At 45.6% G+C, this 26,221-nt stretch overlaps 1 protein-coding gene and 1 long non-coding RNA gene across 16 annotated transcripts in view; one reads left to right on the top strand and one right to left on the bottom strand.

Moving 5' to 3' along the window:
* DNM1 (dynamin 1) overlaps positions 1–26,221 on the bottom strand; it is a 131,326-nt gene that overhangs the window by 6,721 nt on the left and 98,384 nt on the right. For 7 of the 15 annotated variants that reach the window (XM_081896394.1, XM_081896397.1, XM_081896392.1 and 4 more), the window contains 5 exons: positions 19,554–19,663; positions 17,909–18,020; positions 11,339–11,509; positions 10,471–10,712; positions 9,567–9,785 (listed from right to left, as the gene is read on the bottom strand). In XM_081896394.1, the coding sequence (XP_081752520.1) occupies positions 9,567–9,785; positions 10,471–10,712; positions 11,339–11,509; positions 17,909–18,020; positions 19,554–19,663 (854 nt within the window). Of the gene's footprint in view, positions 1–1,351; positions 1,389–8,438; positions 8,501–9,566; positions 9,786–10,470; positions 10,713–11,338; positions 11,510–17,908; positions 18,021–19,553; positions 19,664–26,221 lie in introns of all 15 variants that reach the window. The other 8 variants (XM_081896393.1, XM_081896400.1, XM_081896401.1 and 5 more) reach the window with 4 other exon arrangements.
* LOC309361595 overlaps positions 3,907–26,221 on the top strand; it is a 175,794-nt gene continuing 153,479 nt past the window's right edge. The window contains exon 1 of the long non-coding RNA XR_014164545.1: positions 3,907–4,132. This is a non-coding gene — a long non-coding RNA (uncharacterized lncRNA). The remainder of the gene's footprint in view (positions 4,133–26,221) is intronic.

Below are 26,221 nucleotides of genomic sequence, written 5' to 3'. Positions count from 1 at the left end.
GAGCTTGGAATGAACTAGTCCAGCGGAACAAAGTTCACTGAACTGGTCCACAAACCTCTGGACTACACCTGAAAGTAGTTCCCATAATTGTCAGGTAAAATAAAGGTGAATTAAAGTTCATTTTGGGATATAATTTTGAATGTTTTTGGGGTCCTTCATGTCCATTCCCTCCTAGACTAGCTTTCATTTTTTAAAAAAGTAAATCAAACAGGAAGTTAGTAAGCAAAACATTGATGCAATGTCCTAAGGCTTGTTAGGCAGATACTATGCCCTGGTGTTGCTGAGTATGTTGTGTCACTTAATCACTGTTGCTAAGCTCTCAGAAGGAAGGGATGTGAGGTATCTCCTATATCCTGCTGAAGAGAGTCATTCTTCCAACAGGAGCAGCTTGCTGTGAGAAGTGTGTACGGTTCCAGGAATAAAGCAGATGATGCCTTGTGCCTTTAACAACTGTGTTCCTGGCACAACTTAAACAGGGCAAGCCTTTTCTAGTTTAGGTGCAGGTGCCACCCCCTTGATCAACTGTGCAACCGTGTATATGTATGGCGTCGGGAAATTATTAAATGATTCGTTTCAAACCCAGCGGAAGAGAGCTGGAAAGTCTTCGTGGTTTGCAAGGAGACCCTACCCAGAGACCCAAGCGGATGTCAGTGAGAGTGGAGAAAGCCCCCAAGAGACTTGGTCTTGCTCTGGTGCCAGCCCAGTTGAAATGTACGGGATGAAAAAAAGCTCACCAGGCCCTAATTTCTCCTGCTGAATCTGAAGGGAAGCAATGCTAGGGACATAACTCGAGACATAGGGATGGGCACGAGGAACACAAGTTTTTTAAGCAGCTGAAGGACCTTGGGTAGCAGAAGGTGATGGGAGAGGCCTCCCTCTGTTCCTGAGTCCAGTCAGAGGAGAGGATCCTGGGCTGGAAGGACCAGTGGTCTGCTTTGGCCAATGTTTGTGGCAGAAAGCTTGGGGAGAAAAGACCTTTAATAATGGTGCAGCCTTCACAAACTCACTCTCTTCCTCCCTCCCTCTCAAAATCATGTTCCAAACTGTCCAATTCTATGGGACTTAAAAGGACTACTAGGGATGGTGGCAGTGGGAAAATTATTTTCTTTTCACATGATTTAAATTAATTGCAGCCAAAAAATTCCCACCACATTTCCACTACGACGCTCTAACGAGCAGGAATTTGCAGGGCCTGCTTCTGAAGACCAGGATATCTATAAGAACTACCTAGGAGAGGCAGGTGGCAGGACAGGGGAATGGGAAGGCATGGCTGGGTGGGATAAGACTAACACTGAGTCATGCATCACTAGAGGCTGAGGGAGGCAGGGGTGAGTGGGAGTGAAGAACGTACCGTAGCTGCCAATCTTCAAGGGTCACTGATAGTGATTCTGAAAGACAACACGAGAGCAACATGGCTGTTCAGACAATTTGAGGCAAGAGGCCACGCAAGTCTGGAAAATGAGTCACACTCGTGTGCACATGCACACGTGCGTGCACACAGATACTTGTGGAAAAGCACAATGACCAATACTGCATACATGTGCAAGGACAATGAAAGGAAGATGGAAATCTGCAGCTGCACCCACCCACCCGCAAACACAAGGAGGTCTGCATCCTTGCATACCACAATTCCATTGCAAGGTACAAAACTGTGCCTGCACCAGCATGTACAACAGACACACGCCAGGACACTTGCACCCCATGCACACTCACACAGCTGCAGCCATGCACACCTGTGCAAGAGCCAACATTTTCAGCCACCCACAGATATGTGGCCACTGGCACTTTAAGGGCAGTGGCACACAAAAGGACTGGCAGGTTGTGTACAAACTTACCTGCCTCCAGAAGTGGGTGCAGGGTATTCTCTCCTCCACTGCCAGGGCCAGCCCTATCACTAGATGAAATGAGGCAGCTGCCTTGGGCAGCAGATGCTTGGGGGTGGGCGTGCACGTGCAGGGCTGTGGCGAAGGTGTTGGAGGACAGAGCTGAGCCTGTGCCCTTAGGTGCAGCAAGGGCCTTGCTCTGGAACCCATGCTGGGGTACATGATGTGTAAAAGGTATGAAGTAAAATAATATTTTGAATGTTTTAATGAGTCATATTTTTTTTTGTTTACCCCGTTTTATTGTTTTAGTCTGTTTGTAAACTACTCTGAGGTTTATCTGTTTCTTGTTTTTTACAATCAAGGTTGTATAAATTTTATGAATTAAAAATAATAAATAAGACTTAACTAGCAGCCTGACTGACTTCTATACATGGAGGGCAAATGGGAGGGGGAGGGAGCCATCTGGTTCTTCACCAGAGGCAGCAAAATGTGCTGGACGGCCTTGCCAAGCAGACTCCAGCAAATACTTCTGCCCCTCCCTCCACATTTCAGGAAGGCTTTTAAAAACCCACACCACTCCCCCCCCCCCCCGCAGGTACCTAACTCACTTGTCCAGTTAAAATGTTTATTACACGCCTTAAAAACCAAACAGTGCATTTGTTTGTTTTTTAAGTGGAAATGTTGTTCGGGTGGCCGGAGACTGACTTTGGAAGTGCCACAAGAGTCAGCCAATCAGCACTCTGTACAGCCAGCTGGCTAAAGAGGAAAAGAGACACTCCAGGATTGGTACAAAGGATGGCCAATCCTGGAAACAGGCAAAACTGGTTACTCCCAAACTCAATCCAGGTTGGAAGTCTGCACGTCTTTCCGAATAAGTGTGAATGCATATCCACAGACAGAATTGCATCGTTCAAGGTATGAATGTCTATTTGAAAGGTACACCTTCCGTGTCCTCCTGAAGATCTTTGTACTCTAACTGCCATCACCTTGATCACTGGCTGTGGCTGATGGGAGCTGGAGTCCATCAACATCTGAAGGGTCAACTGTTCTTTTTCCCTAAAGTTAGCACCCCAGTATCTTGCTAGTGCAGGAAACTGATTCCCTTGTCTTGCTCAGATGGGGTACTTCCCAGAAGACAGCTGTCTGGCAGCAATGCACTTCAGGAAGAATATAAGCTTTCTCCCACAGGTCACGCATAAGGTGTTTTAAGGTACTTACAGTGCAAATGACTTCCTTTCTCAATCAAACACAGAAGCTGCATTCTCACACATTCAGAACTAAAACTACACACGCACATGCCCAAACAGGGACTATTCTCATTATATTGTGTGAAAATTCCCCTTGTCAAAGCTGCCCTCTTCAGATTACTGGACCATCTCACTAAACCAGAGGTGGCTAGATTGAAGCCTCTCTCCTCCCCCCCCCCCCCCCGGTGCATATGGACTCCAACTCCCATCATTCCTGGCTGTTGGCCATGCTGGCTGGGCCTAATGGGAGTTGCAGTCCAGCAACAAGGTCGCAGGTTCCCCCATCGCTGCACCAAACAGTTGTCAGATGTAAGGTTATATTCAACAGCATCTTACACTTGGGTAACAACAAGGCCACAGCTTCAGGGCTACACAAGCAAACATATGCACCTCAGCCCTCCTCACAGACCTTGTAAATTAATTTGTTTAAAAGACATTTACAGTGCAATTCTACACATATCTACTTAGAAGTATTTCACTGGTGCATACTCCCAGGTAAGTGGGTATAGGATTGCAGCCTTAATCTACTATCTGCCCCCAGTTAATATGGAAGCCGGTAATTCTAAACATATGCAAGCACTTATAAAAACAGCAAACAGAAAGTGCCATATTTAAAAATATATGCCTCCCCTTTCTCTCTATCTTGTAGGACTGACTCTTCTAAGATGATGTCCACTACAACTATGGATCATCTAAAATTAAAAAGAGGCGATGTTTCTTGCTTCAGAAACAATATGTAAATTTATGTGCACTTAATCAACAAGTAACCAATTCAAAAGTCCTAGGTCTTATTAGAATTCATTTCTTAAGGTTTATTAAGAAGTTTATCAAGGTTGCGGCCTTAATAATAATTATTACGTGTGCTTAGCCCTTTACTACCTGGCATTTGTATAAATATTCATCTACCCCAAAATACTCCACACAGAAAACAAGGTGCAGGCTTTACACTCCAGTGCACAGGCTTTCTCTCTCATGCACACATTTCAAAGAAAGCAAACAAATATTTGACACCCATTGATGAAGTGCACACACACACACACACACACACACATACTCAAACGTGTGTAGCTCAAAGGCTGAAATGCTGGGCCCCCCTTCAGTATTCCCCACGCAATGTGGGAAGGCCAAATTTGTGTTAAAAGAAGAAAAGCAAAGAAGAAGAAGAAACAGAACAGCAACAAATGAAGATGGTTGTCTGTTCACTTGTGGCCAGCAAACTCAAGCCCAACTGCCAACGTGAACTCTCTTATTCTATATACAAGAGATGGAGCAAGGAGGACTGACTTGCCATCTGGGGGCTGTTGACCAGTGGAGTTGGGCCAACGACGGGGTGGAATAAAAGAGTTGGGAGGGGAGAGAAAGAGGGAGAGAGAATCTGGAAACACTTGGAAATCATTCGAGCTGAGCCACTCAAGTATTATCAACACCTCGGCACCTTAAAGACTAGCAAATAATGCTGTAGCATAAACATTTGTGGACATTTGAGTCCCCTTGTAGTCCAGAAAAAGTTTGTGTTAGGTCTCTAATGTATTATAAGACTGTCTTTAAAATGCAATAGCCTAACAGGTCTACTTTTCTGGACGCTGCCAGAATTTCATACCGTATATATCTTTCTCTGAGACATGAATGGTTGCAGAGGCATAGCAAGGTCAGGTGGTACCTGGTGTAAAAAATTTTTTGTCACACACCCCACATGGCAATTTTTAGAGAGGGCACCCCAAAATTGTTGAGCTGTTTTTAGGGTACCCCAAAATGGGCGACCTCTTTTTAGGGAGGGTTGGCCACAAAACTGATACGCCCACTAATATCGTGAAAATCTGACCGCCGATCGCATAAAACCGCCCGCGAGTGCCACCAGAAGGTGCCAGGCTGAAGTTACAGGGAACCAGGAAGAGGGCCTTCTCGGTAGTGGCGCCCTCCCTGTGGAATGTCCTCTGATCAGTTGTCAAGGAAATAAACAACTATCTGACTTTTAGAAGACATCTGCAGGCAGCCCTGTATAGAGAAGTTTTTAATGTTTGATGTTTTCTTGTGTTTTTAATATTCTGTTGGGAGCTGCCCAGAGTAGCTGGGGACACCCAGCCAAATGGGTGGGGTACAAAGAATAAAATTACTGTATTTACTTAAGTCTAATGCACCATCAAATCTTATGTGCACCTCAATGTTCAGAACACTGAAAGCAAAAAAAGTATTTGCTGGCAAATGTAAATGTGCCATCAAATCTAATGCACACCTTAATTTTCACAACATAATTTGGCCAAAAAAGGTAAGCATTAGATTCGAGTTAATATGGTATAATTATTATTATTGGTCCTACTCAAAACAGGCCCACTGAAACTGATGGGCAGGACTAACTTAGGTGCACTGTTTTAAATGGGCTTGCTCTGAGTAGGACTTCACTGGATACAACCTGATCTGACTGGTCACTTTCATGTTTCAGCTGAACAATGCAAACAACAAGCTCCCATCCCCTTCCTTGACCCACCCGGTCCTGGCAGCCCCTAGACATTTTGCCAGAGATTCAGGAAGAGACATGCAGGCAAAACCCACTTCTGTGCAATTGTGGAAATGCCCCCCCCCCCTCTAAGTCAGGCTTCCTCAACCTTGGCACTCTAGATGTTTTGAGACTACAATTCCCATCATCCCTTACCAATGGTCCTGCTAGCTAGGGATCATGGGAGTTGTAGTCCCAAAACAGCTGGAGGGCCAAGGTTGAGGAAGCCTGCTCTAAGTCATGGGCATAGCCAGGATTTATTGGGGAGGGCAGGCTTTATGTTTTTTTTGGGGGGGCATGTTATCTGCAATGCAATTAGTTATTTTTATTTATTTACTTGATTTTTTGAGGGCAGCTGCCCCCCCCCCCCACTATGCCCATGCTCGTCTAAGTGTCCACAAAGCAGCTTCTGACGATATTAAAAGGTGAAGCATTTCAGGGCAGGGAAGGAATAGGGACCCCAGAAGCCAGGTGACTGGATCACATGGCCTGGGCCACAATGTCTCCCATTCGCTGTCAGATGGACAGGAGATCAGAGGTGCGGTTCTTAGGAGTCAGGTGTGTGCAAACACACACACTTTCCTTACACTATTCTTTGCTGCTGCCTGGCAGTGCCCCTAGGTCCAGAAACCAAACGTTTACAAGGGGGAAATGTGGCGTCGTGTAGGAGATAAAAGTCAGAGATGAAGTAGAGAGCAAAACCTCGTTCATTTCAGCCTGCCTGTATATAGAATATATAATCCATGAGGACGAGAGAAAGAGAGAGAGAGAGAATGGCAATGGAGAAATATGTTGGGGAGACAGGGAGAACTGCACACAGAGGTAAAGCAGCAGAAAGTAAAGCAGATTATAACTGAATTCAAAAAAAAAAAAAAAGGAAAAGGAAGAAGAAAATGGCAGAGAGAAGCAAGGAGAGAGAGAAGCAAGAACAGGCAACAATAAGGACAGCAGCAGCAGCAGCAGCAGCAGCACATGGTAACAGGCCCTGGCCAAAGGGTGCTGTAAACAAGGAACTGGGCCTGCGGAGAAGACCCTGCGCATCTAGAAAGCAGGTGGGTATAGCTAACCATTTGCATGCCCAAGTGTTGCTTTTTCTTCATTATTATTATTATTATTATTATTATTATTATTATTATTATTATTATTGCAACCAACACATAAGCCAGTGCCCTGCACCTTCTCCAGGCTCGTCCATGCCTGATCCTAATCTAGATCTGTGGTGTGTTTGCAGAGCAAATATCTGGTTGGAACAAGGCCCCACTCAGCCAGGCAAGGTCTTTATCAGCAAGCACCGTCCTGTACCCAAGTGGCCGTCGGAGGCAGTGACCAGTCTATAAACCCTTACAATCAGATACCAATATGAGAGACAGGCCCTCCCCAGAAAGGGCGCCTTCTCACGCACAGCAGCATTTCACGAACTTACACAGCAAATTGTCACAGACAGCGGAGTCCTTAAGGATATGCTGCAGCTGCAGGTGTCAGCTCTTTTTATGACACACTCACGGGCACCCACAAACCTCTGGGTGAGCGATGCCTGCATGAGAGCTGCAGGCAGAAAGTGTGGAGTTTTCCTCTCGGCACTGCAAAGCTGAGATTTCCCTCTGGACTTACCTCTGACTCCATCCTGTAACAAGTATGCCCACACAAGTAAGAGTGGTACAGCTGAACAGCCCAGAGCTGGGATTGGGGAAATTATAATTTTCTAGGTTTTGTGCTTTACTTCAAACGATAATGTGAAGGTACAGCAAATGGAATCTGGTGGGCTGCCTGAATCATCAAGCAGAACGAAGACAGCTAAATCTTGCATCGCCACTGGTGAAGGGGCAGCATCTCCTACAGCAAAGGGCAGGGAGCTGGCTTAAGGGGCCCAGGGCAGGCTACATGGCGTTTTCCTCTCCAACATCTCTCTACTCCTCAGCACCTGCCACCTGAGGAATCCTCCTCACTCTACCTCGTGGCAGAGTGTATCTGCACCACAGACTTAAACTGGTTAAATAGCCATTCCTTCTTCCGAGGAAACTGCCCTGGGACGTATAGTTGAGGAGGTGGGTGATGGGGGAATCCCCAGCAGAGTATTCTCAGCAAACTGCAACTCCTGAGATTTGTTAAACCAATATTGCTCGGTTTGTAGGTCAGGTGAATTGCTAATGACTTAAGTCTTCTCACTGTTCAAGGGGTGCAAAAAAACAGGAGCATAGTAAAAGTTAATGTGATCAAACAGCCTCATGTTCAATGACAGAAAAGTTCTGATCCATGTTTTCAACTCACGTCAAGGGCTTTGCCACGAAATTCTGCTAATTAAGAAGATAAGGCAAGTCCCGGCCAACTCCTTTAAGACACCCTGAGCAGCCTTTCTCAGTAGGAAGCAACAGTGAAACAAAAGCTTTATCGACAATCTTCCCACAGCAGTTTCTCAAATTCAGCTATTTGAAATGAAGCATTTATACCTAGTTCCCTACTCACATGTAAAAAAAACCCCAATACCAGCTCTGGACAGCTACTTGCTATTTAAACAAACAAACAAACAATGAACAAACAAATAAATAAAAGACAGCCTTCTTTTGCTTAAGATCAGCAGTTAAATATCAGCAACAAAACTCTTCCCAAATGTTTCTGTATCATTTGCAAAACGAAATATTTCCAGACACGCAAAACCACGTGCAGCAGCCTGGTCTTTTACATGTCTGTTTGTTATCAAGGCCCACCGCATTCCACAGGTCATGCTCCCATTGTATGACTTAGCAGTGCAAGTCTCCCAACCATATTTACCCAGAAGTAAGTCTTATTGAAGTCAATGGGGCTTACTCCCAGGCAGGTGGATCAGGACTGCAGCCTAAGTTCTTGGTAAACATGCATAGAATTATGCGTATTTACTTGGGAGTACCTCCACCGAACTCGTTTGGACTGATCTTCACGTAAAAGTCCGTGGTGGTGTTCTATAGGAAACAAGTTTTGCTATCATTCTCAATTGTAGACTTCTGCATGCCAGGTCCAAAGTGCAACATCTTATTCTGGCTAAATTTTCTTCATGTTATAGAAAGAGAAGTTTGCAGAACCATGTTTTCCCCAGGGATGACCTGGTTGCTCTGGCTGGAGTGGGGGTCTGTTTCTATGGGGCTCTCTACTTTGGAAATTAATCACAAAAGGGGTGAAATACAGTTCTCCTCCCCAATCAAAAATATAACACTTTCTTTCTTGCAAGAACCACTGGACAGGTGGGGTAGTGTCACACAAGAAAGCCCTAAGACTCTAGACTGAAGTGACTTTCTACTCTGATTGAAAGCCCTGCATCAGAAAAGGATAGAAAATGCTTAGTAAGAAATTCTGTGGAATTCTCTCACTTACATCTTGCACTCCAAGGCGCTCAAAAGGTCAGGGGGCAGTGGCTCATGAGACAGATTTACATGAAATCTGCATAAGTAGTTCCTGTTTGTACTGAACTTGGCCTCTCCTAAATTTCGGAATGTGCTTCCTTATAACCATGCCCACATTTCCCTGGCTGCCAGGATGGGCAACCCCTTTCTAAGCAAAGTTTTAAAAATGGTGGAAGAAGGTGATTTGAGGCCTACTATAGGAGCCAGAGCTGTCCTAGGCTTTCTCCCTAACAAGGTCCTTGCACCTAGCCATTACGACAGATCTTCTTCAACACCAGCACACCATTCCAAGGAGTGCTGCTGCCTCCAGTGATCTCCCAAACCACCTTTTCCTCAGATCCACCAAAGGATATAAAAGATCCCAATAACTTCTCCCAAAGGGAAGCTCAGCATGCAAAGAATGAGCAGGTTCTCATGAGCAGCAGTTGGGGAATCCAGTTACTACCTTGAGCACCGGGAAAGGCACTTAATGGCACAACCCTAAGCATATTTACTCTGGAGGAATCCTCGCTGTGTTCAGTGGGCCTGACTCCCTAGGAAGTGGGCTGAGGTTCGTGAGGTTCTAGTGCAGCTGGTGGCCAGAGCCTGTTTTTCCCTTCCCGCCCACCCACTGCACAGCCAGACTTACCTGGGGACACCGGGAGGTGCACGGTTGGGCCGAGATGGAACCTGAGGGGGAGGCCCAAAAGGATCAGGGGAGGCCCCAGGCCTAGAGGGCACAGGAGGAGCACCACCCAGAGTGGGACCACCAGCAGGCGGTGGTCCAGGAGCCGGGCCTCGCGATCCAGGTCTGGCTGGGGGGACTGCAGGAGCTCTCCTCTGGGGTGTAGGGCTGGATGTGGGAGACCTATTGAACAGAGAGAGGGTTTCACTGCCGCAGCAGGCCCACAGGATGACAAGGTGCTCTGGCACATTTAAAGAACCCTTCAGGCTAGAGAAAACCACTTTCAAGGGAGATGGCAGCATTGTGAGGGAGGGAGGTGCCCCTGCTTTTGGTGGGTATGTCTTTTGCCCCATGGTCTCCCTTGCCAAGTAGGTGCAAATCCTGCAGTAGTGTTTACAGGATTTGCAGCACTACCACAGCCTACTTGTTTACCTGAGGCAAAGGTGTGAGGATCGTGTACACACCATGCATAGCAATTCCTCCTGGGGACCGAGATCTCTTTGGGGGCCCCAATAAAATATTTGAAGGGGCTGAGCCCCACAAAGTGGATGAACATTGCCATTCAAATCGTGTGTGTACAGCATGTCTTGTGATCAATTGTGCAGGGCGGGGCTTACCTCCCCCCCATTTTATTCAAGTTTGTGCCCCTGGCCGCCATCCACCTCCATCCTCCACAAGCCTTTTGTGTGCTGGGTGAGCACCAAGGTCCCAGCGACCGCTGCAATGCTTTGTGAGCACAAATGCGGCTGCTTTGCTGAACTGCAATGCTCCAGTGCCCAAGCTTCCCATTCCAGCAGTGGGGCCCACCTAAGTTGCTAAAAGAGGCCTCAGGAAGGTCTGCAGGGGCCTCCCCCTGAGCCTCGGGTACCTGCGTCCGGACGGTATGTTCTGCACCTGCAGCCAGGAGTCGTCCACCGGCGGAGGCAAGGGAGTGCTGATGGTGGTGGTGTTGATGTCCCCGATGATGTGGTGTGCCTCCTTCAAGGCATGGTACATGCGCAGCATCTCGTCACGCCGCTGGGCTTGCTCGACTGATTCTTCCATCAGTGTGTTTTGGTCTCCACAGGAATACAGGTTTGCCAGCAGCTCTGAGTGGATAAAGTCCTTTGTCTACCAAAGGGGAAAACAGAGGCAGTCACCATTCAGAGTAGATCTGCAATATAAACATTTAAACTGCTATCTGCCTAGGCCACTTTTTAGGTAGCCCCTACCCTCATATTCCTAGCAGTTCAACCTAGCAGTTCGAAAGCACGTCAAAGTGCAAGTAGATAAATAGGTACCGCTCCAGCGGGAAGGTAAACGGCATTTCCATGCGCTGCTCTGCTTCGCCAGAAGCGGCTTGGTCATGCTGGCCACATGACCTGGAAGCTGTACTCCGGCTCCCTCGGCCAATAAAGCGAGATGAGTGCCACAACCCCAGAGTCGGTCACGACTGGACCTAATGGTCAGGGGTCCCTTTACCTTCACCTTACTCTGATATTCCAGGCCCCTTTGTCTAATATTAAGCATATATTTTTGCTACTCTAAGCTTACTTAACAGGAAGTAAACCCCATTGAATGCAGCTGGAGCCACTTTTGAGGAAGCATTTATAGAAGACTGTTTTTCCTAATACAATATGCATGCCAACAGCCCAGTCTTCCTAGTCTTAGTCTCCCATTCTAGCTGTTACCTCACATTGGGCCTCCACTGTCCTAGGTTACATGCAGTCCCATAGACTGTTTGATGGGATACATACATTGTTTATCATAAGGTGCATGATGGTCTTAGGCATGAGGTCACGGATGGTCTTGTTGACAATGGCCATGTAGGAGTCTACAAGGTTCCTGATGGTTTCCACCTGTCTCTCCAGCTGAGGGTCCATGGAATGCATCAAGCTGTCAGATCCATTCTCTTCCGACTCACTGGCCTATGTAGGATGTTGAAGAAACAGGTTGTTTCTTTAGCAAGGCAAACACACGCCACACCTCCAGGAGCAAAAAAAGGGAAGGGCTGAGGAACTGATGAAACACCATGAGAAGACATGGGGCTTGTCACTTCAGAGCTGATGGTCTCATTCTTACCTAATTTCCCAATATATCCAGATCACACACCCCAGAAATTTTGGATCCTCACTCTGGTTCTTCTCAATTCCAGCCCTGGGAGGGGGATGGGAGGATGCTGAGCTGCTAGGTACAATTACTGAGCTTGACCAATCAGGTGCCCCCTTCCCAAAGCAGGAGCGAGAGAGCTTGGAGAATCTCCTACAATACGATACCCCTTAGTTATTTTATTACATATAGATGCATGAGAGGATGCTTTCTGGTTAAATGAATGAGCTTTATGTTGGCTTGCCTTGCCTATAAAACACTATACAGATTAGAAGCCACCTACACCAATTTCTGTGAATTTGCCCAAAGTGTTAAATGGTTAGATAGCTAGATTAGATAAGCTGAAATAAGTATTCTCAAGAGGCCATGAAAGGGAAGAGACAATACGAAGCCTAGACATATACAAGATAAGCCCATGGGAAGCTCACAGCAGCAGTCATTGGCAATAATGCAATCTTCAGCAATGCTCATTTAAAACATCTGTACTGGGAGAGAAGTCAGTGGTCTTGACTGAGTCCTAAACAAATCTGGAATCAACGTTTGCTGACAAATTCTAGTTCAGCAGTTTACCCATACACAACTGCCAGATGAGGACACACTTTATGCACATGATGTAGTAGGGTCGAATCCAGGGAAGAGGAACCTGTGGCTCTCCAGATGTTGTTGGACTCCAGTTTCCATCAGCCCCAGCCAGCATGGCCAATGCTCAAGGAGGATGGGAGCTGGATCCCAACAACATCTAAAAGACCACAGGTTCTTCGCCCCACTATAGCCCACGACAGGAACAGAGCTAGGGCTCTAGTCCCATGGAAAGAATGTACCCAGAAGTGCAAGGTGGTCAGGCACGAGGCCAGTCTAGTGGCGAGTAGTCGCACAGGTGGTACAAGTACTACAGGGATATACTATGCATGTTTACTTCGCTTACTGCTGTGTTAGCCTATGCAGCATCGGTTACCTGAAATGGGGGAGGATGTTAGTATTTCACGCCTCCGATGCTGCAGGTGAGATTGGTGTAAATCACATGCCTGTCTGGGAAGAGTGTGGGAACGGAAGACAGTCTTATCTCTTCCGTTGTATGTACTATTGTACTGTACTATTGCTTTTACTTGTTCCTCTGTTTCCCTCTCAGAGCTGGAGAGAGAGGATGCCACGACTCCTTTGTCTGTACATAGCGAGTAAATAAATACGTAGATTAGCTCTACGATGTCTCATGCTTCTTGCTGTGTTTTGCTAGAAGATTAGTGTGCATATATCATTTGATATATGCCGCTGAAGCGCACTGGAGAAGAAGGGAAATGCCTTTTCCAGAGCTGCACATACCGGAGGACGCTTGGAGTTTGGGGGCTGCAGAAGGGGCACCCCCAGGGTGTTTTTCCAACAGCTGTGTGGCACAATGCTTGTTTCCATACTTAGGGTGCCCAGCTACTCCTTTTGACCATTCATTTTATTTTCTTCCCTAGAACACCGGGGCATCAAGTGAAGACAGATTTTTTGGGGGCGGCAACAGTCTCTCACAGAGGAAGGTTCTTTCAGCTCAGGTCTCTTTCTCCGCCCCCAACCCAACTTTCTTCCTTTGTGGTTTTGTCACAAATGGTTGATGAAAGCATCACTGCGGTTTTGGAGACGGAAGATGAAGGGGATTGGAAATCAGGACAATGAGGAAGTGGAGAGACTCTGAAAACAAGAACCCAAGATGGGGCAAAGGCTCATTTGGATGCAACTCAGAAATTGGGCAATCAAATTCCAAAGACAAGGACACTGAAGACGAGTAAAAGGAAAACAGAAGCAAGAAGAATGGAAAGAAATTAAAGAGGCAAATGTGGCAGGAAGTGCAGAGAGGAGGAAGGGAGGAATGCACGTCTTTTGGGACATGGAGACAGAAGGGTGTTTTGGTATTTTAAAAAAATAAAGTAAAAAAATAAAAATAAATAAATTCAAAAAGAGCAATTCAGAAATAGATGATGAGATTCCCACTATAGGGCAGAGCAGGCAAAGGTAGGCCGTCACTTACTTTGTCTTTGTCCTGGGGGGCCATTTGAGCACAAAAAGCAAAAAGGGAAAACAAAAACAAGGAAAAAAATGTGACTTTTTTTAAAAATCCATGTATTTTACTTTGCATCATCTGGTGTATCTAGTAGTATGGCCTTGAAAATACGGCAAACCTCACCAAAAAATGTATGTTTAAAGGAACTCAAAGATAAGGCAGATAGTTAACCAAATAAAATTGACTGGAACGGAATATCTGCAAAGCAACAGAATAAAAATAAAAATAAAAAAGTAAAACTGGCTCAATAAGTATAGATTCCTAGAGAAAATTACTTACCAGTAGTGACAAGGGTTTGTGCCCCCAGAACTTACAGTGGATCTAGTTTAAGAATATTGGACAAGGAAGCAGGGCCCATGGAGAGCCCATCCACAAAATATATCAAAGGACAGGGGAATGCAAAGCGAAGGAGGGGAAGCACGTTGATTAAAATGGGGTAAAGCACGACAAGGGCAGAATGGGTTTTAAAGAGTTTAGAAGGACAACACAGCATATGACGGACTCAGAGCCAGAATCATTTCACTGTATCACCAACAAGGTGGCACCACAGTCACTTAGCAAGTCATACAATATGGCGGCCTGGTGGGTTGTGATCCAATGTAGACCAAGTATCTGCTCCGTGCATGGAGGACATGGTGTGTGTGTGGAGCCTGTGAGAAGGAAGAGGAAGTGGGGAATAATGAGTGGGTAAAGCAGGGAATGGGGGCTGTGAGTGGTACAATAGATGGGATATCTTAGAAGAGATGGGGATGAAGAGGGCTGCCACCTCTTCTCCAGAAACTACATGTTGTCCTGTCTTGTTGGAGTGGGAGCTACTTCTCCTCACCCACCCATCCCCCTCATGGTCCTGTCCTCAATTCCCCTCCTATGGAGAAACGCCGTCTTGCTCCAAGTGGTGATTTCAAGGGCCAACTGGGACGAGAGATAAGCAGCCTTATGACAGGGAATGGCATTGGTGGTGCCTGGAATGCAGGGAAGGGCCTGTGGACAAAGTTATGATTGGACTTCACTGGTGATCCATTGCTAAAAAATGAAAATAAAAACTCCTGTAGGTGGATGTGGGGAGAACCTCACTCTGCCAACAAGCCAAGGAATCTTAATAGTGAGAATTTTGGCCACTGTTACAGGTTCTAATGAAAACAACAACCCACACCACAAGACACACCACCTAAGTAATCCTATCAGTTTCCAACCTCCTTCTCTGCAGCATGAGTCTGTGACTCGCCATTATACGAAACACAAGACCTCGCATCAGTTGAAAGCCATTGGTCATTGGCCATGCTTGCTAGGATAATGGGAGCTGTAATTCAACAACATGGGGGGAGGGAGAGGTTCCCCACACCTGGTTTGAAGCCAGTCAAGAGCCCCTCATAGTTACGCCATTTACATTTCCCCCTTTTTGTTTCATGTCTTAAAGAGGCACGAGTTTGTTTTGAAATACATCTGCTTCTTCTCTAATATGATAGGGAATCTCAGATAAGTAAAGAGACCTTGAAAAGGAATACTGTCGAAACAATTCATCTGTGAGATCCAGCTGCCCAGGAAGTTGTTAATTCTAAGGAAAGATGGTCCCTTATCAGAAGATAAATGATCTGTATATACGAAAGCAGAGTGACACAAGATTATACTCTGCCTCTTTTTTTTAAATGAAGGCCAGTTGTTGACACTGTCCTCTCCAAGGACAGTCAGCACGAAACATATTTTAGTTGTATTCCACTTTTTAAATTAAAAATCCTAATGGAACAACGAATAACAATGATATTTGAAAGAATGATATTTGAAAGGGAATGCCCTCTGGCTCCAACATTTGGACTGATGCTTTCTGTTTTTGCTGCTTTTATTTTCCCCCTCTAAATTATATGCTCTTTACTTATTTAGAAAATACAAGCTCTGTTTTGCTCCTAAATTTAAAACTTTGATTGTGTTGTCCTTCTTCCTTCCTTCCTTGATTTTACATTAATTAAAATACTTTATAAATATATGGAAATCTGGAAGTGAAATACTTCTACTATCCTAACGTTCGCATTCACTGACATTAGTTCTAAGCAGTGGCTGCTGTTCTTCCTGTATTGGTCACTGCTAGAGCTTTCAGGCAAACATAAACTACCTTGTGAGTAATCACAAAAGTATATTTTATTTATCCGTTTTTGAAATCATTATAACCCAACCCAACTCAAGATAGCAGTGCGGGCTACAAAATACAAAATAAAAGTAACCAACCAAACCATAAAAATAACAGAACCATTAGAACCAAACAAAACATAATGTCAGCTGCCATGTTTGCTGTTCACATCTCTACCCCACCTGTGAATAAAGCAGGGCTGGGCATCCTATTTTAATATCCTCCCCCCTGCATTTCTTCTCAATTGAGGGGAGCAGAACCTTTCTCCTCTCTTGCCTTGCTTAGGGCCCTTCCAGACTAGTAGATGTTTTTTGTGGCCAGCATGCCACTGACACAACAACGGCTTGAGGAAGAAGAGTGTCGCTCTGAGGCAGATGGGAATGTTTCTTTTGAATGGACTATTTCCTTGGAGGAAGAAGAGCTATCCTTTTGTGTCAAGGAAAGCTCTCTAGGGGGTGGAGGGATCCTGGCAGCAGCTGATTCAATAGTTAAAAACATAGATTGTTTGGTGCAGGATGGACAAGCAGACCACAGAGGAAATTGCCTGCCTGCCTGCCTGCCTGGTGTGAAGGATCATCACCTTGAGAGCCTGGTTGATCATCACCTTGAGAGCCTGGTTGATAGTGCAGGGGAGGAATCAGTGGTTGTGGGGCACATTGACACCACTGACATGGGAAAATGCAGTCATCAGGTCCCAGGAGCCAAATTTAGGTTGCTAGGTAGGATGCTGTAAGCCAGGACCTCCAATGCCTTGGCTTCTATGGGCAGGCACAGCTGGAGAGGCACAGCTGTGTGGAAGAGACGATGGTGTCAGGAAGAGGGCTCTGGATTTGTGAGGCAATGGGGAGAATTTTGGGGCGAGCTAGGCCTGTACAAAAGGCACAAGCTCCACTTGAACCAGGTTGGAACCAGGCCATTGGCGCTTGAAATGAAAAAGGTGGCAGAGTAGCTATAAAACTGATTGTGGGGGGAGCTGAAGGGAGCCGAGTAGGGTCCAGTTCAGAACAAATTTTCTCCCTGAGATGAAGATGATGAAACTGGGAAAAATTTAAATGGGGTGTGTGCAAAGCAAGGCATTATATGTGCAAGGGGACAGGGCAGCAAGTCAGAGAGGCCAACGCTCCGCAGCTCAAAAGGCAAGTGTCAAAGACACGTGAAGAGAGAGACTGTATTCAAGTGTTTGCTTGCTACTGCTAGAAGTCTCCGAGCCAAGATGGCCTTAGAAGACAGCAATATAATGGACATAAAGGAAACTGGGTGGGAGAGAACCAGCAGGGCATGGTTATCTCTGGTGAAAAACTCAATGGGAAGGACAGGGAGGAAGCATCAGAGGTGGTGGCGCTTGACACGTCAAAGAGGGCATTGAGCCCAGCACGTCAGAAATCCCCCAGGCGGCAGAATCTTCCATTGTGGTGATTCAGGGCCCCAAGAGCAATCTAAATACAGACGTACCTTGTAAGTCGAACAGAATCCGTTCTGGAAGTCTGTTCGACTTCCAAAATGTTCAACTTAAAAGGCCAGGCTTCTGATTAGCTGCAGGAGCATCCTGCAGCCAATCAGAAGCTGCACGGGACATTTGGCTTCCGAAAATCATTCGAAAACCGGAACAATCACTTCCAGTTTTTGATCGTTTGGGAGCCGAAATGTTTGCGTTTACAGGCGTTCGGCTTCCGAGGTTCCACTGTATTGGGGACATGCTATTGTGTCCCGATCAAAATGTTCAGGGAGATCTTGAGATGAGCAGAAATTGAAGGTACAACAAGAAAGACACGCAGGGTTCCACTGCTACAGGCAATGCTACCTTTGGCTCACCTCTGATGCTGGGAGCTGAGGCAATGGACTGTGTGTGAGAACCTGGGGGGAAAGTTTGGCTTCCCACATTCATCACTCAATCTCTCTTTGCTTTGTACATGAACAGAGTAGATCATATGAACAAACAAACATGGCTGCCCCTACCAGGGAGGGTGGTGTCCTTCGTAGGCATGGTTTGCTCTAAGATGCTTTCACCCCCACACTCCTTTACCCTTCTGTCGCTGCTGTGGATCAACTCACCCCAACACGCTCCGGGTAAACTCCTGCGCGCAAGAAGGAGGCCTTCCAGCTATCCACCTCCTCCTGGGTCTCACAGGCCAGCTCCAGCTGCCGGTAATCTTTGTACACATTCCTGAGGCAAAAGAAAACAAAAAAATTACCTAATATAAAACACATTTTAAAAGTTATTTTCACACATATATGCATTTTTAAAAAGCACGCTTTATCCTAGTATACGTATTTTCTACACATTACTCAGCTGGGAAACTTTATTGCAAAATTCTGAGAAGTGAGAATTTCAAAGGAGGACTGCGTTTCAGTTTGTGGATTGGTCCTGAAAGTATGAATTAGGTAGATTTGGCTTTAACTGAGAACTGAGTTGAGTTTCTCTCCCATCTGTAGTCATAAGTTAGCCAACAACTAAGGAAAAGGGGCCAAAAGGAAGTAATCAGTCTATATGCTGCTTTTTGTGAGACTGCCAGCTGATGAACAGTTCCATTTCCAAACATAGTTTGCAAAGCCTCTTCAAACCACAGTTTCAAAAAATGACTTGGAGGTTATCCCCAGCCATATTCGCCCAGTCTGGACATCAAGCAAACCATGGCTCCAGTAGGGATGCTTCATTAACTTGTTTTCTGTTAATCCTGCCATAAAGGGTCCTGATTTGCACCCACCAGTCTAATGTGAGAATTTGCACTTCTCTGAACTTTGCAATACAGTGCTCAGCTGAAAAATGGACCAAAAGGGGTTTTACAAAGGTATATTTTAGGATAAAATATATTTAGAAATGAGATAGAGCTCATCTTTAAATATAAATTTCCATACAGATTTTTTTTAAATGGCAGATTACTGCACAAGGGGTGGTGGAACTTACATAAGAAAAAACTCATCTGAAACTGACATGAGCTGGAAATATGCTGATGCATCTATCTGTAGGTTGAAATCAACAGAGCAATGGAGGAAGGTGCAACCCCCAGTTTTCCAAATAATAATTTGGAGGATCATCTGAACTGAGTTTTATTTGTCAGACAGAGGGTGCAATTTCGTATCATACACTGAGGGAGAGCAGGGTGCAGAGAGGCTCCCATTCAGCCTTGGCCTCACTTGCAGCACCAGCTGCATCAATGTGAGGCATAAACCACTTCTTTTCTGTGCAATTCAGCTGGGTTAATCATTTGCAGCCAGGGATCTTCTGCATCTCTCCACCATTGCATTCTGCTACTGGCTCTTCCACAGGCAGCCACCAGCCTTGTATCAGGAAAGTCACAGAGCCCAGTAGTTCCTTTGAACTTTAAAAACAAAATGTGATATATCCTGATCACAGATTCCCCATGCCTGTATCCTTCTTGGTCCTTAGAAAGCAGGGCTTTTAGAGTTTAGGAAACAATGCTTTAACACTTCCCTATAGCATCACCCCCCCCCTTGTCCTTTATGCACCTAATTATCCCCAGAGTAAATACATCTGCCATCCTCTGCCTTTACTGATGCCTTTACTAATTGTCACCTTCTGCCACCATGGTGCCAACACCGGTCCTCTTACACCTCACCTTCCTAATACTTGCCATCCCACAACCTCTTTCCTCACACTTGCCATTCTCTGCCCTTATAAAACCCCCAAATGTGCAGATGGAATGGTATTACTGGAATTTCAGATAAAGGGCAGCACCTCTGCTCAGTGTTGAAGAGGGCAAAGATGTGCTTGCTGGACATGAAGCCCTTCTCGACATCCCGCACCTTCAGATTATCCACTGGCAACATGTATTTCTTCTCTTTTTCCTGAAAGGCACAAAGAGCACCCGCCAGTTATTTCCCAGCCCTGATAAGCATTCAACACCGTTGTGGAGTGTGCTGATTTCTATTTAAGTAAAGGGGCTAATAGCATTAGCAACCATCATATTTATTTAGCTATAAGTCATAACAGAGAGAAGAAAGATGTTCAGAGTTGAGCCACAAAACCAGCTCTTGATTTCCAGAAGCATGCAAGGTAATGTGATTTCCCTTGTGCAACAGCAAAAAGCACACAATCTCACTTGATGTAATAAAATTATCCCTGTGGACCATTGATCCCCTGCTGGTGAGGCTCGCTGACCTCCTGGAAAAGCAAAAATTTGACCCTCTCCTGTCAGGCAAAGATCATAAGACGACCCGGATGGTTGCCAGATTCTGTGTACAGATCTGTAGGCGCAGACCATCCCCCAACCCAAACTAGTTCGTTAAGAAAATCCCCACACTTGGTTCCATGGGTGACTCTGGGTCATCTCTCTGTGGTAACTTATCTTAAAGTTTTAAGTGTCTATACGCTTATCGCATTTATAAATTTTAAATTTATTGTTGTACATTGTTTTAAATGTTTGTTTTCCTTCTGGGATTGTACCCCCAAGTGTGTTTTGTAAGCTGGTGTCTGACCGTAATAAATTATCTATCATCTATATCTATCTATCTATCTATCTATCTATCTATCTATCTATCTATCTATCCCTGTGGATAAACTCAGATATTTTCCCACAAGAATCTTTAAACAGAGGACACCGGCTAATGTAGTGAACAACTCCTCTATTTTCCAAAACACACAGGAATGCTGCTCCAAAGGTGATTTCTTAAAGTGGCTACCCAGAAGGGCAGGGAGCATAGCACCAACCCTCAATTCTGTAAAAAACAACAAAAAACAGTTCTGCACAGAGCAAAGGGAAAGTCCTATTCACAATTAGGAGAATGGTGGGGCAATACAAGGAAAATTGTGGGAGAAAGATCAATTGACTGGAAGATATAATTTCCCCAAGAAACGAATCTGAACAAATGTTCAATAAAGACAGGGCATTGCACAGCCCACACATGAACTCTGTGCACAGTGGCCACCAAGATGTCTCTGGGAAGCAAGCAAGCAGGCCCTGTGCACAAGAGCCCTCTCCCCACTGAGGTTCCCAGCAACTGCAGTTCAGAAGCTATCTCCAGCCATCAAGGCTGGAGAGTCCATGAAGAAGGCTGAGGCAATTTGTCTTGGGCTGCAGCTGCGGGGTGACCTTGGGTAGTCATACTTCTCTGAAGTTTCTCAGCCTCATTCGCCTCACAGAGTGTTTGTTGTGGGGGAGGAAGGGAAAGGAGATTGTTAGCTGCTTTGAGACTCCTTAGGGTAGTGATAAAGCAGGATATCAAATCCAAACTCTTCTTCTTCTTCTACTGATAGCGTCATCCTCCATGAATTTGTCTAATCCTCTTTTAAAGCCTCCCAAGTTTAGCTATTTGTTTATATCCTACTTTTCTTCCCAAAGGACTCCTGGGCAGCTAACAACAAATGATTTTTCTAAAACCTCTATGTGTTCTGAGTAGAGGACTTTCTTCCATCTGTCCTGAATACTCCAACATTCAGCTACATAAGATGTCCAGTGAGAGAGTGTTATGCTGTTCTAGTGTTACTGGGATGGTCGATAAGCAGCTCACCCAATCTAAACCATAGCTGTCAACCTTCCCTTTTTTTGCGGGAAATTCCCTTATTCCAGCGCCGTTTCCCACTGCCATTCCGGATTGTTAGATATCCCGTAGACCGTCCCCGGGACAGGTGAGGCTGCTGATCCCTTATTTTTAAATCTGAAAGTTGACAGCTATGGTCTAAACCCATAAACGCATCTTTCTGTGACCACGTTGCAAATCAGTAGAAAATACTGGTATATTTAAAATGACCTACAGGGGGAACCATTAAACCAGGAAGAGGGACAAACGTTCCCGTCATCCCAGAAGCCTCTCCTGCATTCAACTGCGGCTGCTTTATTGGAAAACTGAAGCAACATGATCTCTTACAGCAAGACAGAAAATGGGAAAGGCAGGCTGGCTGGCTGGCAATTCTCAGGCGCCAAAATCTAACTAGAAACCGCAAAAGCAAAGAAGGGGATGGTGTGTGCATTGTTGTTTGAATTCTGACTATACCAAACAGGGTTGCTGGGCTTTTTCTCCTTGCTGTTTGAAAAGAACAGACGGTGTGTCTCACAAACACTGTAGCCACAGGAGATTTTGAAAAGTGAGCAGAAATCACTCATTAGCCCAGGGGTGAGAACCTCAGGCCCAGGGACCTGCTATGTCCACACACTTCCTCTCAATATTGGACCTGCCTGGGGTTCAAGTGCAGAGACAGCCTCACTATTCTCACTTCCATCCATAACTTGCTTTTTTAAAGGGATCGTTAGACACATTCCTGAAAGTAGGAGGAAAGGTTGCAGCATCTGGTATGTTTTCATTTAGAGAAAAGGCGAGCAACAGGCGACGTCATAGGAGATTATAAGATGATGGATGTGCCCGCAAGGAACCACAGTTCTGGAAATGCATTTTACTCCACGATCCCGTTCAGTTGTTTCATAGGCATGGAAATGGGTGGCCACTTTCAAATCTATGAATCACATTGAGGTCAGGTCATGTTAGTAGTCATTTCCTTTGCTTTTCCCAGAATGAAAAAGTGTGATGTTTGTTTGTTTGTTTTAAAAAAATTGCAGCACAACAACTGTGTGCTTTAAGTCAGGCTAAAACGTGACCAAGGCCACCCATTGAGTTATTGTGTTCAGGTCCTCCTTGCCGGTTTCCCCAAGTATCTGGCTGACCACAGTGAGAACAGGATGCTGGATATGAAGTTCCCTTGGCCTGATCCAGCAACTTCTGCTATGTTGCTACAGCACCTAAGTTCCTGAGACCTCTGTTGCATCAAACCAAGGTTCCACTTAACCCAACCCCAGAGTTCAACAGTGACCACCAGATGGTTTTGGGAATCCCACATGCAAGATATGAAGCCAGAAGTCCACCTGCTGTTTGCCTGCATTGCCAGGTTACTGGTATTCAGAAAGACAAAGCAAATTATTGGTTCTCCTAGCTCACCACTGCCTATGCTAAATGGCTGTGAGGGTTTCAGGGGGGAGGGGAGGAGGTCTCCCAGCTGTACTGGAAGATGATGGGAGCCAAGCCCTGGACCTTCTTAATGCAAAGCAGGTACCATTGAGCTACTGCCCAAAAAATAAGATTCTAGTTCTCATGGCTCTGTATGGGTTGTATTAAAAAGGAACATAGGAATCTGCTTTATACTGAGCCAGAGCATCTGGTACATCGAGCTCAGTGTCATCCATACTGGCTAAGGGCTTATCCACATTTATCTTTCACCCATGCTTCCCAGGCACTGGTCTGCACTTAAAAGCCCTATATCCAAGCATTTTTGCCTTTCATTTCCCCCAGAGCTTTCCTGGTGAAAACCCGCTCTTTAGTGCTCAATCAAAGCAAACATCAATTCAGGTTTTCCATGTATTGCCATTGCCTCTGATTCAGCTTTAAAAAGCAGGTTTTTGCGGAGAAATCTCCGGGAGGGAGGTGCTCAGATATGCCTGGAAAGAGCAGAGGAAAGGTAAGTGTGGGTCAGAGGTGCCAGTTTCTCAAGATGATTGAGGGGGTCCAACATGAGGTGGGCCCAGCCCCCTAAAAAAAAAACTATGGGGGGGGGAAGTGCACCCCGGGCCAGGAGCTGGTGCTTATGACATGGGTCAGTGGCTCCCTGGGCCTTCTGACAAGGATTTCCCTAGTCCTACCCAAAGCCCTACCCACAGATGCCAGGGAACGCAACTGCAATATTTCTAATGTAAAGCATGTGCTCTAGCACTGACTTTTTAGCTAATAACCACAGGCAGAACCCTCAAGGTGTATAATCCCCTTTTAATGCTGCCAAAGACATTGTACATCACCACATCTTGGGGTGGAAAATTCTGTGAGTTGAAGCAGGTGAACAGTGATAGCTTTCCTGGATCAGTTGTTCTAGTGTCATCATGTCCTTGCAGCAAACTCACAAGGGTGTTCATTGGCACCATAAAGGCCTTTCCCATCTGATGATTACAGGCTGTGGTGCTTATGAATACCAGTTGCTGGAAATAATGGGGGGGGGGAATGCACATGTTCAGGTCCCACAGAAATCTGTAAGAACAGGAGGCCAGAATAGTTGGACCATTGGCTTCTTCTTAGGTTATTATGTTGCTGCAATGGGAGAAAGCGAGGGTGTACCTGGCTCACAGTCCATTGCCCCGCAATCCTTTACTGCTGCTTACAGTTACTGCTCAATAACTTCTACCCATTTCAAATCCTGAAGCCATAGGATATGGTATCTCACCACCAGAAAGATGTCACTGGTAGGAGGAACCCAACTACAATAATTTGCTTTCCTGTTCTTCTGCATGAGGTACTTCAACGCTAACATTCATTCAGTTTTCACTGCTAATATGTGCTAAATGCAAGAACATTAAGGGCTGCTTCACAACTTAGCTATATGCTGCAGGGAAATCATATGGTGCAGCTCTTGCTAAGATGGACAACAGTGGACAGCCAGCAACGGGTTTCTTATCTGAGTGTCCTTCTACATTTAAAATTCCTTGCCCATAGAAACATAGCATGTCAGGGATAAATAATCTAGGCTAGGCTTCTTCCTGGTACACTGGTTTCTAATTGCCTGTTGTTGCTGTTTATCCTGGGGAACATTCAAGCTTGTCATCTGGAATCCAACAAGAACCGCATGATTCTTGCTGGTCACATTGTTTGGCTATGACACGGTCTCTTCCCAAACTTTGGTGTGACACATGCATGCTTCTCGTTGCAATAATAACCACAACTGATTATATTATGTATGTTGTTGTTACATGCATACATGGTAGAAGGTCAAGATTATAAGGTCATGTAGGAATTTCCTAATGTAGGATACAGTCCTGTAGGCTTTATGTTCCTACAGCTGCTCTGCATGTTCTGGTGTTGACTTGCAACTGACCTCCCACAGTATCCACACCCACACACCCACACACCCAAGCTACTGAGCTCTTCAAAGGAATTCTGCTCTAAACTAGCAGCTCAGCTCTTGGAAAGCACACAGTGCCCCTTGCCAGTTATGTGGCTCAGTTAGGAAACACCAGTGAAGCAAGCTCAAGCTTTTGCAGCAGTCCTGGATGCAATAAACCAAGCTAGCAACAAGCAAACCACCCTAGGATTCAGAGTACCAGGTAGGGTTGCAATCTGGCATATCTGGATGTGACCGAACTGCCGGTAGGACTTGCAGTGCGATGCAAGAGAACTTCTTGGACCCCCCAGCATCATGACCCTTCTCTTGCACACATGATATGCTGTGCCATCGGCCCCCCACTCTAAATTCCTGGCCTCAGCCTCTCAAGTATTTCCATCTTCTCCCCTTTCAGCCCAGCCTGTTTTATATCAATGCTCTGACTTCATTTCCTGAATATAGAGACAGGAAAATGTGTAACGAGCTGCCGAGGGCCGAGACCTTCAAAGTGTTGGATGGGAGCCTCCAGCCCATGTGTTAGCAATCAAGCTGTGGGTATGTGTGTGTGCAGTGGCTGAAACGACCCAGAAGCATCCCAGCCAAAGGAGTAGGATGGGGCGGGCAGGCGGGGGCTGACTGGCAGAAGGAGTAGGTCCCTGCCTGCCTTGGGGTTGGGGGGCGGGTATACAGGTTTGGGCTCAGGACCAAGACATCTCTCATTCTCTTTTTTTAAAATTAATTATAAATTTTATTAGTATTTTCCACACAACAACAACACAAAAATATTGAAAGATAACAATACAGTCATACCTCGGGTTAAAGTTGCTTCAGGTTAAGCCTTTTCGGGTTGCGCTCCACGGCGACCCAGAAGTAACAGAGCGCGTTACTTCCGGGTTTCGCTGTCCGCGCATGCAAAGACGCTCAAAATGACGTCATGTGCATGCGCAGAAGCAACGAATCACGACCCGCAGGGCGCAGGTTGTGTTCACTTCAGGATGCGAATGGGGCTCCGGAACGGATCCCGTTCGCATCCAGAGGTACCACTGTTCACAAAACACAAAAACCGACATTCAAAAAACCAAAAAAAAAATCCAAATCCATATCTTACAAGTTAATAATATAAACACTAAAAAGAAAAACAAACATTGACTTCCACCAATCCCACAGCACCTCTTTTACCTCTCATTGTGTCCTCCTGTTTTCCTTATCATCTCTATCCTAGCATCTAGATATAAATCCCTCTTTCTTATCCTTTCACTTCACAAGGTTATTCCGGACTCAGCCAGATTTCTGTCCTCGAACCTTGGCTTTTAAGGTATTCCTTTAGACACTCCCATTCCTTTTTCACTTTTTGTTTTTTTGCCTTATTATATCTGCATTATTATTGACTGCATCTCTCATTCTCAGGCATCTCTCCTTGAGCCTGAGGCTGGAAAGGGAGAAGAAGCTTCAGAGTTAACCAGGCTCAGATGATTTGTGGGTAGTCGTTTTTTTCTGGGACACGGAGCAAAGGGAGGTGGTAACATGAGTTCAGCGTTTTAATAGAGGTATAA

This window comes from Podarcis melisellensis, assembly GCF_964234715.1.
Source record: "Podarcis melisellensis genome assembly, chromosome: Z".
NCBI lineage: Eukaryota > Metazoa > Chordata > Lepidosauria > Squamata > Lacertidae > Podarcis > Podarcis melisellensis.
Note: the sequence above shows the minus strand (reverse complement) of the source record. Positions and strands in the feature narration are given on the sequence as shown.